The sequence below is a fragment of the Neophocaena asiaeorientalis genome, unplaced genomic scaffold, assembly GCF_003031525.2.
Source record: "Neophocaena asiaeorientalis asiaeorientalis breed wild unplaced genomic scaffold, Neophocaena_asiaeorientalis_V1.1 scaffold130, whole genome shotgun sequence".
Lineage (NCBI taxonomy): Eukaryota > Metazoa > Chordata > Mammalia > Artiodactyla > Phocoenidae > Neophocaena > Neophocaena asiaeorientalis.
The window spans coordinates 10120928-10133727 of record NW_020173397.1 but is presented as its reverse complement, the minus strand read 5'-3'; the positions used below and the strand labels follow the sequence as shown (position 1 = coordinate 10133727).

At 46.2% G+C, this 12800-nt stretch overlaps 1 protein-coding gene across 12 annotated transcripts in view; it reads right to left on the bottom strand.

The window, feature by feature from the left end:
- The window catches only part of FOXP1 (forkhead box P1), a 695723-nt gene that overhangs the window by 32571 nt on the left and 650352 nt on the right, over positions 1-12800 (bottom strand). For all 12 annotated transcript variants that reach the window (XM_024747009.1, XM_024747006.1, XM_024747008.1 and 9 more), the window contains one exon: positions 11582-11669. In XM_024747009.1, coding sequence (XP_024602777.1) covers positions 11582-11669 — 88 coding nt within the window. The remainder of the gene's footprint in view (positions 1-11581; positions 11670-12800) is intronic.

Below are 12800 nucleotides of genomic sequence, written 5' to 3'. Positions count from 1 at the left end.
CCCCCCCCCAATCAAGCAAGACTCACATTTTTAAAGCAAAGTGTGTTTTAAGGGAGGGGTATGTTTCAGGAATTGGGGCAAGGCAGAGAAAAGGGAAAGGGTACAAAAACAAGAAAGAAAAAGCTTTCGGCTTATCCTGACTGGATGACTCAGTCTCAAGCCATATCACATTTGATTTTTTTTTTTTTCTTTTTATTCCCTTGTGGTTCAGGGAGGAATAAATTAAGAAGAAAGAAAGAAAGAAAGAAAAAAAAAAGCCTTCTAGTGTTAGCATTTATCTTTCAACAAACAGGAAATGAAAATGATACCATATTAGGAGCCACTTTATGTTATTCACCCTCTGTTCTTTAGTCAGTTATTGAACAGCCAAACTAAAAGATGCTCTGAACACATAATGCTAAAGGAATTTAGTTTTCCAAAGTGGCTCAGTTAGAACAATTAAAATGTTAGCAACGGCATTTTTCTAGTTATTTGTTTTTTTATGTAAGTGTCCTAAGTTTTTCGACGTTACAACTAAAACATTCTTAGATTAAGAAACTTGTTTTGTTTTAAAATTACTGTGGAGCAGAAGGAATGGAGGCATGTATGTCGTTATTTTTAAAAACAAGAAGTGGGCTTCCCTGGTGGCACAGTGGTTGAGAGTCCGCCTGCCGATGCAGGGGACGCGGGTTCGTGCCCTGGTCTGGGAGGATCCCACGTGCCGCGGAGCGGCTGGGCCCGTGAGCCACGGCCACTGTGCCTGTGTGTCCGGAGCCTCTGCTCCGCAACAGGAGAGGCCACAGCACTGAGAGGCCCGTGTACCGCAAAAACCAAAACACACAAACAAACAAACAAAAAACAAGAGGCTGTCTGTTGTACTGAACGTTACAAATTAAAGGGTGGGAGGTGATATTTACTGAAGAGTCTGATGAGTATTAATCGTGACTTAATTTGGGGGTAAACACTGTTGATGGAGCAATTACAAAGACCAAGTAGAGAGAAATCCAAATTCCCAGCACCAAAAGAAACCATCACCTCTCTCTTCCTTCCAGATATCTACCAGGCTGACCTTTTAGTGATCAAAGGTGGTAATACCACGTGGCAAACACATACCTAGAATTTGTATACCCAGCCACCTCCATAACCCTGGTGGTTCACTGCCGTAGGAAATCTTTTCTTATTTTCCCATGTGAATATTACTTAGAATTCATCGTCCATGTTGAGAATTATCCAGGTTCCTTATTTTGCCTCAACCTCAAGTCTACCATCCTAGTCCTGCTTTACTATGGAAAGATGGGCAAGGTTACAGGAAGAGGCAAAAATCCAAGTTTTTGTTGCTGTTTATGAGTGTAAACTAGCATGTCCTATATATTCTTGGAAGGGTTTTGGATGTTTATCATCAATAACAGCTCTAACTCTACCACAAACTGTTTTAACAATTGAAGGAAAAAATCCGCCAAACTCGCCTTTGGGGTTTTTTTTTTTTAGTGCAAAATGGCTAAAAATTCACACCCAGTGAAACCACCTCCTCTGTCTCAAGTGCCTGTCTTGCATTTACAATACTCACTGGTGCTTCGAAAAGCCTGCAGATTCTTTAGCACTTTTTATGCCATCATTCCATGAGCTCACCATCCCCATCGATTTTCATGGCATCCCTTCATTATTATAATATGGGAATACAAACATTTAATAGTAGCAAGTATATTCCAGCGTTCCCTCTACTGAATCCCATGACAAGCAAAGAAAAGGAAGATGGGAAATTCAGTCCGAAGGTCAACTAAAAATGCAGCTGACAAATCTACCCGTCTTTTTATGTTGTGATATCAAGAGAGAATTACCCTCTCAAAGCTTTCCCGGTGGGTACAGGAGCACCACCTAGCATAAAAGGAATGACAACAGGACACACATTAAGGGGAGCTGCTTGTACAGCGTGTGTTTACATTAGCACGCCAGTGCCCCCGGTCTGCAGAATGACAGCAGAGTCAAAAATGGGCTAAAAAGGACGTGGACCCAACAAGCAGACTTCGATGGATTTGAATCCGGGCTCTGCGACTCCGAGCACGTTATGTAACCTTTTCAAGTATTTTGTTTCTCCTTCTAAATACGGAATAATAATCTCTGAACTTCCAAGAGTTGTTCTGAGGATTAAATAAATTCTTGCACATAACAAGCTTAGCACAGAGCCTAGCGCTTCGAGAATGCTCAAAAAAACCTAATTCCTTCTCTCTCCTTGTTTTTGTTTTTTAATAGGAAAGTTAAATCAGTCAAGTCTATCTAGACTCCTACTGGCTGACTATATGTTAGGAATCTGGATCAACATAACAGGGGTTCGATGGAGTTTGCAGCTGGGCTAACTGGGGAGAGAATTTTGATGCTTTAAAGAAGGGAACCAGAAGCGCGGGAAAGATAAGCCCATTTCTCATGGATTTACTTCCTTGCTTCTCACTGTTACCTGTCCCTCGTCCTAAGCAAATGCTTTTTCTCCCCTCGGCTGATACAGGCCATCCCCTTTTCTATTACCCATGGCCTCAAGTTAGGCTTTAGACAGTCCACACTGGGCAAGACCGAAACGGGGGTCTCACTCCAGACTTGCTGATAACTGCCGAAGGCTAGGGGCCCCGTGCGCCACCTTCAGCGATAAAAACTAAGGGAGATTACGTTCATCCTCTCAGCAGAGAAAAGGGAACATGGTTTGGGGTTCACTGAACACAATCATTCTCTACACTGTCAGGAGGACTACTCATTTTAAGCCCAGTTCGGCGGTTCTCACTTGTGAGAAAAGAAGTCTTGAAATAAGCGAAGGATTTGGGATGTGGGAAAAAATGCTGGAATTACTGAGGATGGAGAGAAGAAGGGGCCCGGCCACTCATTCGATTTCACAGAAGCCCAGACGGCTGTGGCTAGGTCAAGTCTTCTGGTCCTCGTGCCGTGTTTTACAGCTGGGGAAACTGAGGCTCACGGGGAGAACTTAACCCGAGGTCGTGGAGCTGGGAAGGCGCCAACGCTAAGGCTAGAATCCCGGTGACAGGATGCTTGGTCTGACCTTCCGACACTGCTGTGATCCCAGACATCGCCTGCGACACTGCCTGGGAACCCAGATCTCTCTGCCTCTCTCCCTGCCTCCATGCTGCCCTCCGTAGGCAGAACCGCGGGCAGTGGGGGCAGGGTGGAACGTGCAGTGTCACCCAGGTTATGAGGCGGCCGAGTCCGGACTAGTGCAGTGGTGACCCCCAGATTCACGGGGATCTGACCTAATCTTGCGGAGCCCAATCCTCCAGGGGACAGACGAGGGAATAGGTGCTTCTAAGAAAGACCCCAAGGGTCCAAGTCTAACGAGGTACGTTGGGAAGACACCACTCTCTTCCAGTGGACTGAGCGTGCCTTACGGGGGGGCGGTCTAGACTTCCTCAGCAGCTTCGCATACAGTGATGGCCCCAACAGAGCTCACGGAGGAAGAATGGATCTTGTCACCTGGGGTCTCTTACGGGCGTACGATCCAAAGGAGAAAAACAAGCCAAAAAAAAAAAAAAAAAAGCGGCAACTGGAAGGAGGAGAAATGAAACTCTTCTAACCAAACTGAGTATTTTCCAGCCACTGTCTCTAACTGTGGTCACTCGCAGGCCTTCACAGCTCGGTCTTGAAGGCCAACTCCAGCTCTCAGGGGGTAGGCAACCTACGGCTCATTTCACCCCAATCGAAGAATTTCCCGACTTTTACTGTATTCTGTCACCATCTTAACATTCCTCACATGTTATTATTAAAGACTCTCTTGACAGTTCAAGCAGACGCACACTGATACTCTGTCATAGTCTAGGAATTCTAATGCTCCTGGAGTAAAGCAGGATTTTAGACTATGAAAAAGCAGCGTCTTGGTCTTCCAAGGGGGGATGTGGAAGTGAGACACGCAGAGACCCTGCGGCTCTCGGCCCCTGGCACGGAGCAGTGGCAACATGAAGCTACGATGCTATTAGGACTTCTCTTTCCCCAGCACCTCTGAGCTTATTCAGAGAGAGTCACGAGGCTCTAGGAGGCCACCGCTGTGAGGAACTGTCCTGAGAACTGCTTTGAATGGGGTTAGAAAGGTCCAAAAGGGGACCCATGACAGATAATATACTCGCGAAAGTCCAGGAAGTTGAGGTGATTACAAACAGCCCCGCTGATGGTAGAGGCATCACAGGTGAAGTCCCCAGAGTCACTGATTTGCGTTAGGCTTACTGTCTCTCCCTCTGCTATTTGCAACTTGTGCACTTTTCTTTCCACTGACATTTTCTTAGAGCTTATACAGTACCTGGGGTAGATGGATTTGGAAAACTTCAGATTGAGCCCAGTGCCGCTGAGCTCCAGCCCTGGCCCCGCTGCCACGGACTGCTGGGGCGAAAGCTCCTCGAGGCAGAGGACAGCGTGGCCTCACCAGCCAAGTTTCAAAAACCCTCAGTCTGTAAGGCCTGGGTGTGTGCAGAGAACCTCATGGGGTATAGCAGAGCAAAAACTGGCCACCCCAAAATGTCTCTCTGGCATGCGGATTATTTCGAGCCGAAAAGACTCGAGGCCCAAGAGACTCAGATACTTTGACCTTCCCCGCAACTGCCTAGAAGAATTCAGAGGGCCTGTCGGAAACAGAGCCATCACCAGCAGGATCTGCAAAGAATATGGGCTAGGAGGTAGGGGGTGGGAAACTCGGCAGGGCCCAGAGATCAGAGTCCACTCTGTGTCCCACTGTCTCCGCGTGGTCCCACAAACATTTATTTACCAAACATTTACTTTTCCATTGCCCTGTGAGGCGCCTTCCTCCCCTCTGAAGGCCCAAACCCCTACCCCCCAACACCCTCTTCTGTCTTCAGCTGAAGACGGTATTTACGGTGAGGGTTCTGGCCATTTTGATAAGTGACTCCGTTTTTCCCTGGGTCACTCCCGTGTATACACGCTGCTACACTTTTGTTTGATTTTCTCCTGTTACTCTGTCTTCGTGTCAACTGAACTCTGAGGCCAGCCAGAAGAGCCCAGACGGGGAGAGGAAAATGTGCCCCTCCCTAACAGGGCCATGACGACCCCTGTGTAAAAAGCCATAGAGCAGCACTGGGCAAGCGAAGGAAGATGGGTTACAAAGGCTGGGCTACAATCCCAGGGCCGGCCCATCATCTGCCATCAGCTTTGGACAAGTGAGTCAGATCATCTGTACCTCAGTTTCCTCTTTTGGAAGCTGGGAGGGCACCAGTTACTTCTCTGACTCTCAGAGGACCGTCATTGTTAAGATCACCATCCGTTTCGTAACACCTTCTCAGAGAGCAAGAAGAAATACTACATTAAACATGCTCATTTTAAACATGTATGAGACACACACTGATTTCCAGAGGTGAGATTCGCCCTTTGAAACATGACTCTCGGGATGGAGGAAATAGGGTAGGATCTACTCGCAGAGGGGTCGTGAGGATTCAGTGAAACTAAGGGTGAACGCACTAGGACAGTGCCTTGGCAATGCAGTGGGAGCTCGATAAATATCCTTTCAAACGGTTTCCGAGCTCCTTTATGAAACAGTTACAAGCAGAATATGGGCAATCCACAGGTCTCTTCTACAGCCGACGGATCCCAGTGGATTGTGAGGGTAACCAACTCATCCCAGTTTGCCCAGGACTCTCCTGGTTCGGAAACTGAAAACCCCAAGTCCCAGGAATCCCTGAGTCCCAGGTAAGCAAACTGCGATGGCTGGTCACCATCCCATCCTGTTGAACAGAGAGATGAATTTTAAAAAGAACACAATTGTCTTCCACTTTCCTTCTCCCTCCGCTACAACCTAGGCATATTCTCAAGAGGCTCCCTTGGCCTGGAATGTCCTTGCCAGGAGCTCTTTTCCCTGACACCTCCACATTACAGGAAGGAAGAAGCTGCCTTACTTATCTATATCCAGGGCCTGGAACACACTAGGGGCTTGATGAACAGAGACTGAATGGAGTCAAATGACTCACGCATAGAAGGTCTGCACCCCTCCAACCGCACTCCCTGCCCGGGGCCAGGCAGTTCATCCCCACGGGCTGGGTGGCTGCTTTTCCCCTTGGCTGCTTTCAGTATTCACTTTAAAGGGTCTCGAGGCTGAGGGGTTGTGGGGAGGCTGTCCTGAGACGTGTCCCCCGACACATGCTGCGCCCTGGACATGATACGCAGGCCGAACCCCCCAGGCTCCTCTCTTCTTTCCTTCAAAGTCCATCCTCATACACCAGAGAGGCTGAGCTAAGGACTGAGCAAGGTCACACGGTCACGCCACAGATTAAAAAGAATAAACACGGCCAGAGAACTGTATCTATACCACGAACGTCTCAGCTTTCCAAGACAGGCAAGTCCATCAGAAGACTGTTTTCGCTTGTTGTCTGTTAGACTGGATGCTTTTCCCTTTTTCCAAAATGGAATTCTGACCCAGCCACCGACATACCTTATCCCCAGCTCGATGGCTGAGCATCTCCCGTTGGGAGTGAACCCACATAACTGGATGAATATGGGTTTAAATCTGGGGGACAGCAGGTGCTCAACTCTCACGGAAGCTTCAGGTGCTTCCTTACAAGGCTGGCCATGGCACTGGGGGGATGGCGGGGGCGACCCTGACTCTCAATACGTCCCCACTCCCTGTGTCTCTGCCCCTCCGTCCTGTGGGGAGGGAGCCTTATACTCATGACCCACGTGAGAGCGTGTACACCGACGGCGGGGATTTCCCCTCCACTTCTACCTCATTTCCATGACTGCCTATCATCCAGAAGGTGACTCTTGTCAACAGAGAACATCGAACAACAGTGGAATCTTAGAATACATGCCCTGACCTCAAAAAGGACATTCCCTGCCCTCGACCCCAATGATTTCTATGGTGTCCGTCTGTCTTCATGTTAGGTGCCTACGTGCACAGTGTAGAATCTCACGTCACTTCTCGGCTTGCTGGTAAGAGTTGGGGTTAATCCCCATCCCGTCCATTGACAAATGTCAAAAAATTACAACCGCCTCTGTAATAATGAAATGCAGTTAGAAACATTCCAAAGGGCTTCAAATGCCCACTAAGATGTCTTTTTGACCGCCGTCACCCCCCACTCCCCGGCCTTTTCTCTCAGTGAGACCAGTAACAGGGTGGAACATGAGAACTGAATTAACCAACCTTTCTCTGTCAACAAGCTCTACATAAGGAGTCCACTGCTAAGAAAACGTGCATCATATATTTTGATACCTTCCAACAAAAACAAAAAGAAGACAGATGCATCTCACTCCCAGTGCTGCTTGGATAGGTCTAAGCCAGACTCCATAACCCATCATCTTGATTTCTGCCTGGTCGCTTGAACTCTGCCATGAGAATCTTAAAGGCTTTTCCTTCCTTTTGGTTCGAGTCCAGTGTTGTACACAGAGCACCATAAAGGGAAACATGGCCAACCACACTATCCTCCAAGGGGAGCAATGCTGATTTTTTAAAAAATTGCATAAAATTCTTTAGGGAGGTTTGACTGTCGGTAAGAAACGCAAGGGCCTCCTGTTTGGGGTCAGAGTTGAGGCGTCTGGGGTTTAGATCTGGGGGCTGGCAAGAGACACGGGACAGCACTCCAGCGGTTCTCCCCGGCTTTGGTCACGTCTGGGACTGACTCTGTCCTCCCGAACTCTCCAGTGGAATCCCTTCACAATGATTCTCCAGGGTAGACATAATGAGCCTCTGTTGATCTCTACTGTAAGAGCCAATTTGAGCTTACTGGGTTTGCTTTTACAATGGGGGCGCACGTGTGACCTCTCTCCCAGACGTGAACACCAGAGGCCTCAGGACTGCTCTGCAGAGGGAGTCTGGGTGGTGGTGGTCTCATCCTCCCCTACCAGCGATCACCCTTCGGGAATACGCTTAGGCCTCGACTGCTCTTTCCTGTAGTGCGAAGTGGCACACACGGTTTTCACATTCGAGTTAATCGATGGTAATTGTGTAACAGACTCTGAGACACTTGGAGGTTCAGGTATTTCCTGGACCGGGAAACGCCTTCTTCGAGGGAAGCAGAAGTAGCCCTTGGCTCAGTCACATACAAGGCATGCCCCGTATGTCGGTCTGCTGTTGGGAGAACCGAGAGGTGACGGTGGGTGATGCCAACGGGAAACGAGACAGAAAGGCTGCGGAGACACAAGAACACCCTTTCCACGTAGCCTAGCTGCTGCACGGACCTGGCTTCCCCAATACCTCGGGTTCTCTGGGCACAAGGATGATGAGTTAAGTCAATTAAAAGGTACACTTCCAGACATGGGTGCATGAAATGGCAAATGGAAATACACACATCAGAGAAACAGGAAGCCTCAAATGGGTCTGGCTGTGAGTATAACTGTACTTTGCCCCAAACTCTCCCAAACAGACCATGTCTGCCACCCAAAGAGTCTCCATCCAATCCTTGATAAGGGCATCGGGCACAGAAAACTGCTGATATCTTCTTGTGCATCTCATCTGATTAAATATCTAATGGGTAAAATCTGTTTGGGTTTGGCCCTTATCTGGCACTGAAAGTCTCTTTGGAGCACGCTTCTCATGTTTCCAAGAACGCATTAGTGTCAGCGAACACTACCCAATGAATGAACAGTGCCACTGGAGAGCTATTTATTTAGAGTCTATTTTTTTTTCTCTAGAGTATAAGAACCAGGAGGGCAGCCTGATCCATTTCACTCATCTCATACTCCTTAGTGGCTCCTACAAGGCTCTTGCCATGTTACAGGCTCCGGGTAACGTTTGCTAAATGCATAAGTAGACAAATGGATGGATGAATGAATATCCCTCAGCCAGCTCTCCACGACCCCCAACATCGGCAAGTATAATAACTGCAGGTGAAGCTGCCCTTGGGGGAAACGGACCAATATGGTGACTAGACTGGTTTTCTAGACCGAGGCAAAGAAGGATGAAGTACGAAGGGGCGGGCCGACCTTTAGGGAGCCAGGAACCTAAGGGAACAAGTTGCTAATAACGTGATGCAAATTGTTTTCTTCTGCTCCTCTAGATCAGGAATTGCTCGGGAAACTTCTTCGGCAAGGGCCAGCCAGATAGTAAGTATTTTCAGCTTTGCAGACCATAGAGACGCTGTTGGAATTACTCGACTTTTCTGTTGTAGAGCATAAGCAGTCACGGATAATGCGTAAATCAACAGGCGTGGCCGTGTTCCAATACAACCTTACCCGTGGACGCTGAACCTCGAGCTTCATAGAATTTATTCTTCCTTTGATTCTTACCTCCCCTACCCCAACTATTCAGAGCGTAAAAACCTTTCTCAGCTCGTGGGATTCGGCCCAGGGTCTGTAGTTTTCCAAGCCCTGCTCTCGACACGCACTGTGTCCTCGTTGCAGCAACGCTCTCAAAGCTTGGAAGACACCGAACTCTTCAGCATGAGCCCCGCCTTCCTCCATTAAAGCAAACTCGCTGGCAAAAACGTTATAAGGAACATCACCGGTTAACTACCACATAGTAACCTCTGGCCAGGTGGTCGTCTTTGATTCCAATCAGAAGTTGAAAAGCCTGCCTTGGGTTTGATGTAGGACTGGAGGATGAAGGGAAATCTATGACTACATGAAATCCACAAATAATCCAAGAGTCATCATATCGGTCTGTACCACTCCCAGGCCACATGCGCCAAAACTCAACATTAAAGCTGCCAGAAGATAACCACCTGACTTACTGATCATCTAACTCCCTTTCCTTCTCCCACCCGCTTCCTGTGGAGGGTGAGGAATAGTGAATAAGATAGATAGTCAGTTCCTGAGAAGTTAACGGTGGCCCCGCACTCAGATTTGCAGTCTGGAACGCCAACCTAGGTGAACCTTTACCTCTGGTAAACAGTTTATTCTAGCTGATCATTAAAAATTTAATTTTATCAATTAGATACATAAATGCAGGAACTTGGATCACCTTATAAACACCACCACTGAGACATGTAAATTCAGGTAGCCACAGCCGTGGAGTTTGTCTTGTTCAACCCAATGCTTTAAGGGCTTCCTATGCTTCAACCACCAGTGAACTCTGGGGGTGAGATAAATATACTCCTTCTTTCCTTCCCAACAAACGTGCTAAATTTAAACATGTTTCCAAAGGCTTACGTAAGAATTTGGGGATTTTACGATGCGCCCTTTGCCTGTATAAATATCCCACTGTCCTAATAAGTTCATAACTGTAGTCTGAATGGAAAAATATTAACTACTTAAAGAAAATAACTTTTGAGACATTCTGACTAAAAATAAAATGTGATTTGTCATATAAGATGATAACTAATTAAAAAAAAAATCCTTTCTATCCTGAAAGTCAAAACAAAAAGTTTAAGTGTGTGTTGGCTGATTTTTCTCTGCAACTATTTGAAGCTGTAAATGACTTAACTCAGTAAAATTCCAAATGTAATTATCTTCTGTACTTAGCCTAGGGCTCTCCATATATCTCAGCGTTGCTGTCTTGCATACAAAATAGGCTTTTCGATGGCTGGTAACAATATAATGTACAACATTGTTTTAATTTCCCCGAGTCGGCTAACCTCCTGCCTACACTGAACCAGCCAGAGGAAGAAGCCACAGTGAGTCATCAAGCACTCAAAAGCATTTTGGAACTCGGCTGCGTAAATGGGGTTTGTAGGGTCAGCCTTTTGCAATTGTACGTTTTAATAATCTCCATTTCTGACCCAATTTTTACTTTTAGAAACAAATTTTCTATTAATTATACCAAGGAGGGAATTACTGTTAAAATATGGTGGGGTTCATCAACAAGTTACATCAGGAAGTAGAACCCACACTTAAAGTGCCCCTCACCCAAATGTGATCCACAGGAACATTTGCTGAAGTTAATTTTCTGTAGTCATAAAGTACATTCCTCATGGCCCAGTGAATTTCCAAATACAAGATTCTCTCTCTCTCTCTCCCCCCACCTACACACACACACATACACACACATATCTATATATATCTGATATCCACATGATATGTATACCTAACATGTGTTTATATGTACGTGGGGGTGTAAGTGTACATATTTAAAATTTATGCAGTGAACTCTCAATTGTTCTCAGTGATGGAGAGAAAAAGGGGACAATGAAAAATGAGGCATAAATCCACATACAGTTTCTATTTTAACTCTGGAGAACAGCCTTACATGTGTGCTGGCTCGCTCAGTCTTGCCCACACACTCACGTGCTCGCTCGCGCTCTCTCTCTCCATTCATTCAGGCCCCATCTCTCTCCCCAGCTTGTTTTCCTAACTTCGGGTTAATAATATTAGCAACGGAGAGGGCTTAGACCAACAACAGATAACCAGAAAAGTTAAAGGGAGAAGAGAGAAGGGAGGTAAAGCGAGAGAGAGAGACGGAAGAGCTAAAAAGCAGAGGCTGAGGGTTGGCGGCATATACAGGGATGCACAGAACTTTGAAATGTCTGAGCGGCAGTGCCCAAGAATGAACTGGAGCTGAACCTCCCCAAAGAGAAAAGTAAATAAAATACAATAAAATAAAATAAGGTAAAAGAAAGGACAACAACAGGTTTTGAACCTTCCATTCAATAATGAGTGCACAGGAACTCATTACAGAACACTACAGAAATTTGGAAGTGGAGGAATACTGAGGGAATATCAAAAATAAACGTGGTTTTACCTGTAGCTCTAACTGCTGTACAACCTGCATTTGTACTCTACATTGGGCTGTACTTCTATCGTCCAGCGCATGCTCACTGTTGAGATGTCTGCAACAATACATAGAAAATCATTAAGTGAAATGGAGAAACAAAAAGGAAAAATTAAGTTACCAGGATGTTCACGCATCAGCTAGGCAGTGGGTCTAGGTTCACAGTGGATCACAGTCCTGCGGGTGGCCTGCCCTTTTCTGTTCCCACCACTGAAAACTGTTATTACGGATAATTGAGAACACTGTTAGCACCAAAATAAAAGGCTTCCAGGGAGAAGTTCTGCAGGGCAACTGGAGACAACCATTGACGCGTAAATAAGAACGTTTAAGAAATTAAGTCGAGGCTGGCGTTCAAGACCACCTCAATGGGTAAAAATCTGAGACAGGGCCCACTAGGTATTTCAGAATAGTCTAATTTGTATGGGTCCGAATATAAGCATTTGTTCACAAGAAAACTGATTTCATGTAACTGATGACACATCCTTATATTGAAATGCATAAACATGAACATCAGAGATGGCAAGGGGTGGAAAAGCAACTTTAAATGTATGAAATCTGCAACATGAACCTACACATGCAAATTATATACCAGTGGCGGGGGGTGGGGGGGGCAGGGATGCAGACAATTATTGAAAAAGGAAACTCTGCCTGGGTTCTGGGCTGTGCAGGGTCTGGATACCCAGTACAGAGATGATTCGGGCCACCTGCTGAGGGTGCCTGTCTTGTGCTCCTTTTACTATGTATTAGATTTTCCAGCGGGGAAAAGGCTAACGAACTGAAATTTCAATGAGTTTCACCGTACACAGGAGCTCCGGTAATCAGAGGGTTGAATCAAAGCCTAAAATCTGAAAACCAAAAATTCCTGCATCCATATTACTCAGTCCTTTCTTATGAGTGCTACATAATTATGTAAAAAGAGATCGGCTTCACATTCTATTAACAATATCTTCATGACATTGAGGACCCGAACACAACTTGGATTTGAGATAAAATTACCCAAAACTTTAATAACAACAGCAACCATGATCGTAGGAAGAGTTGGTTCTTGAGACTTTAGGATGATACCCTGTTTTCAACTGCTTTTTCCAAATGTGGTTTAAATAGGAAATTGAGAGCCCACGTTTGCACCCTTTCAAGGCAACTAAGTAAACCGAACATCTGCCTTGAGCACTTAACAAGGTAAAAGGAA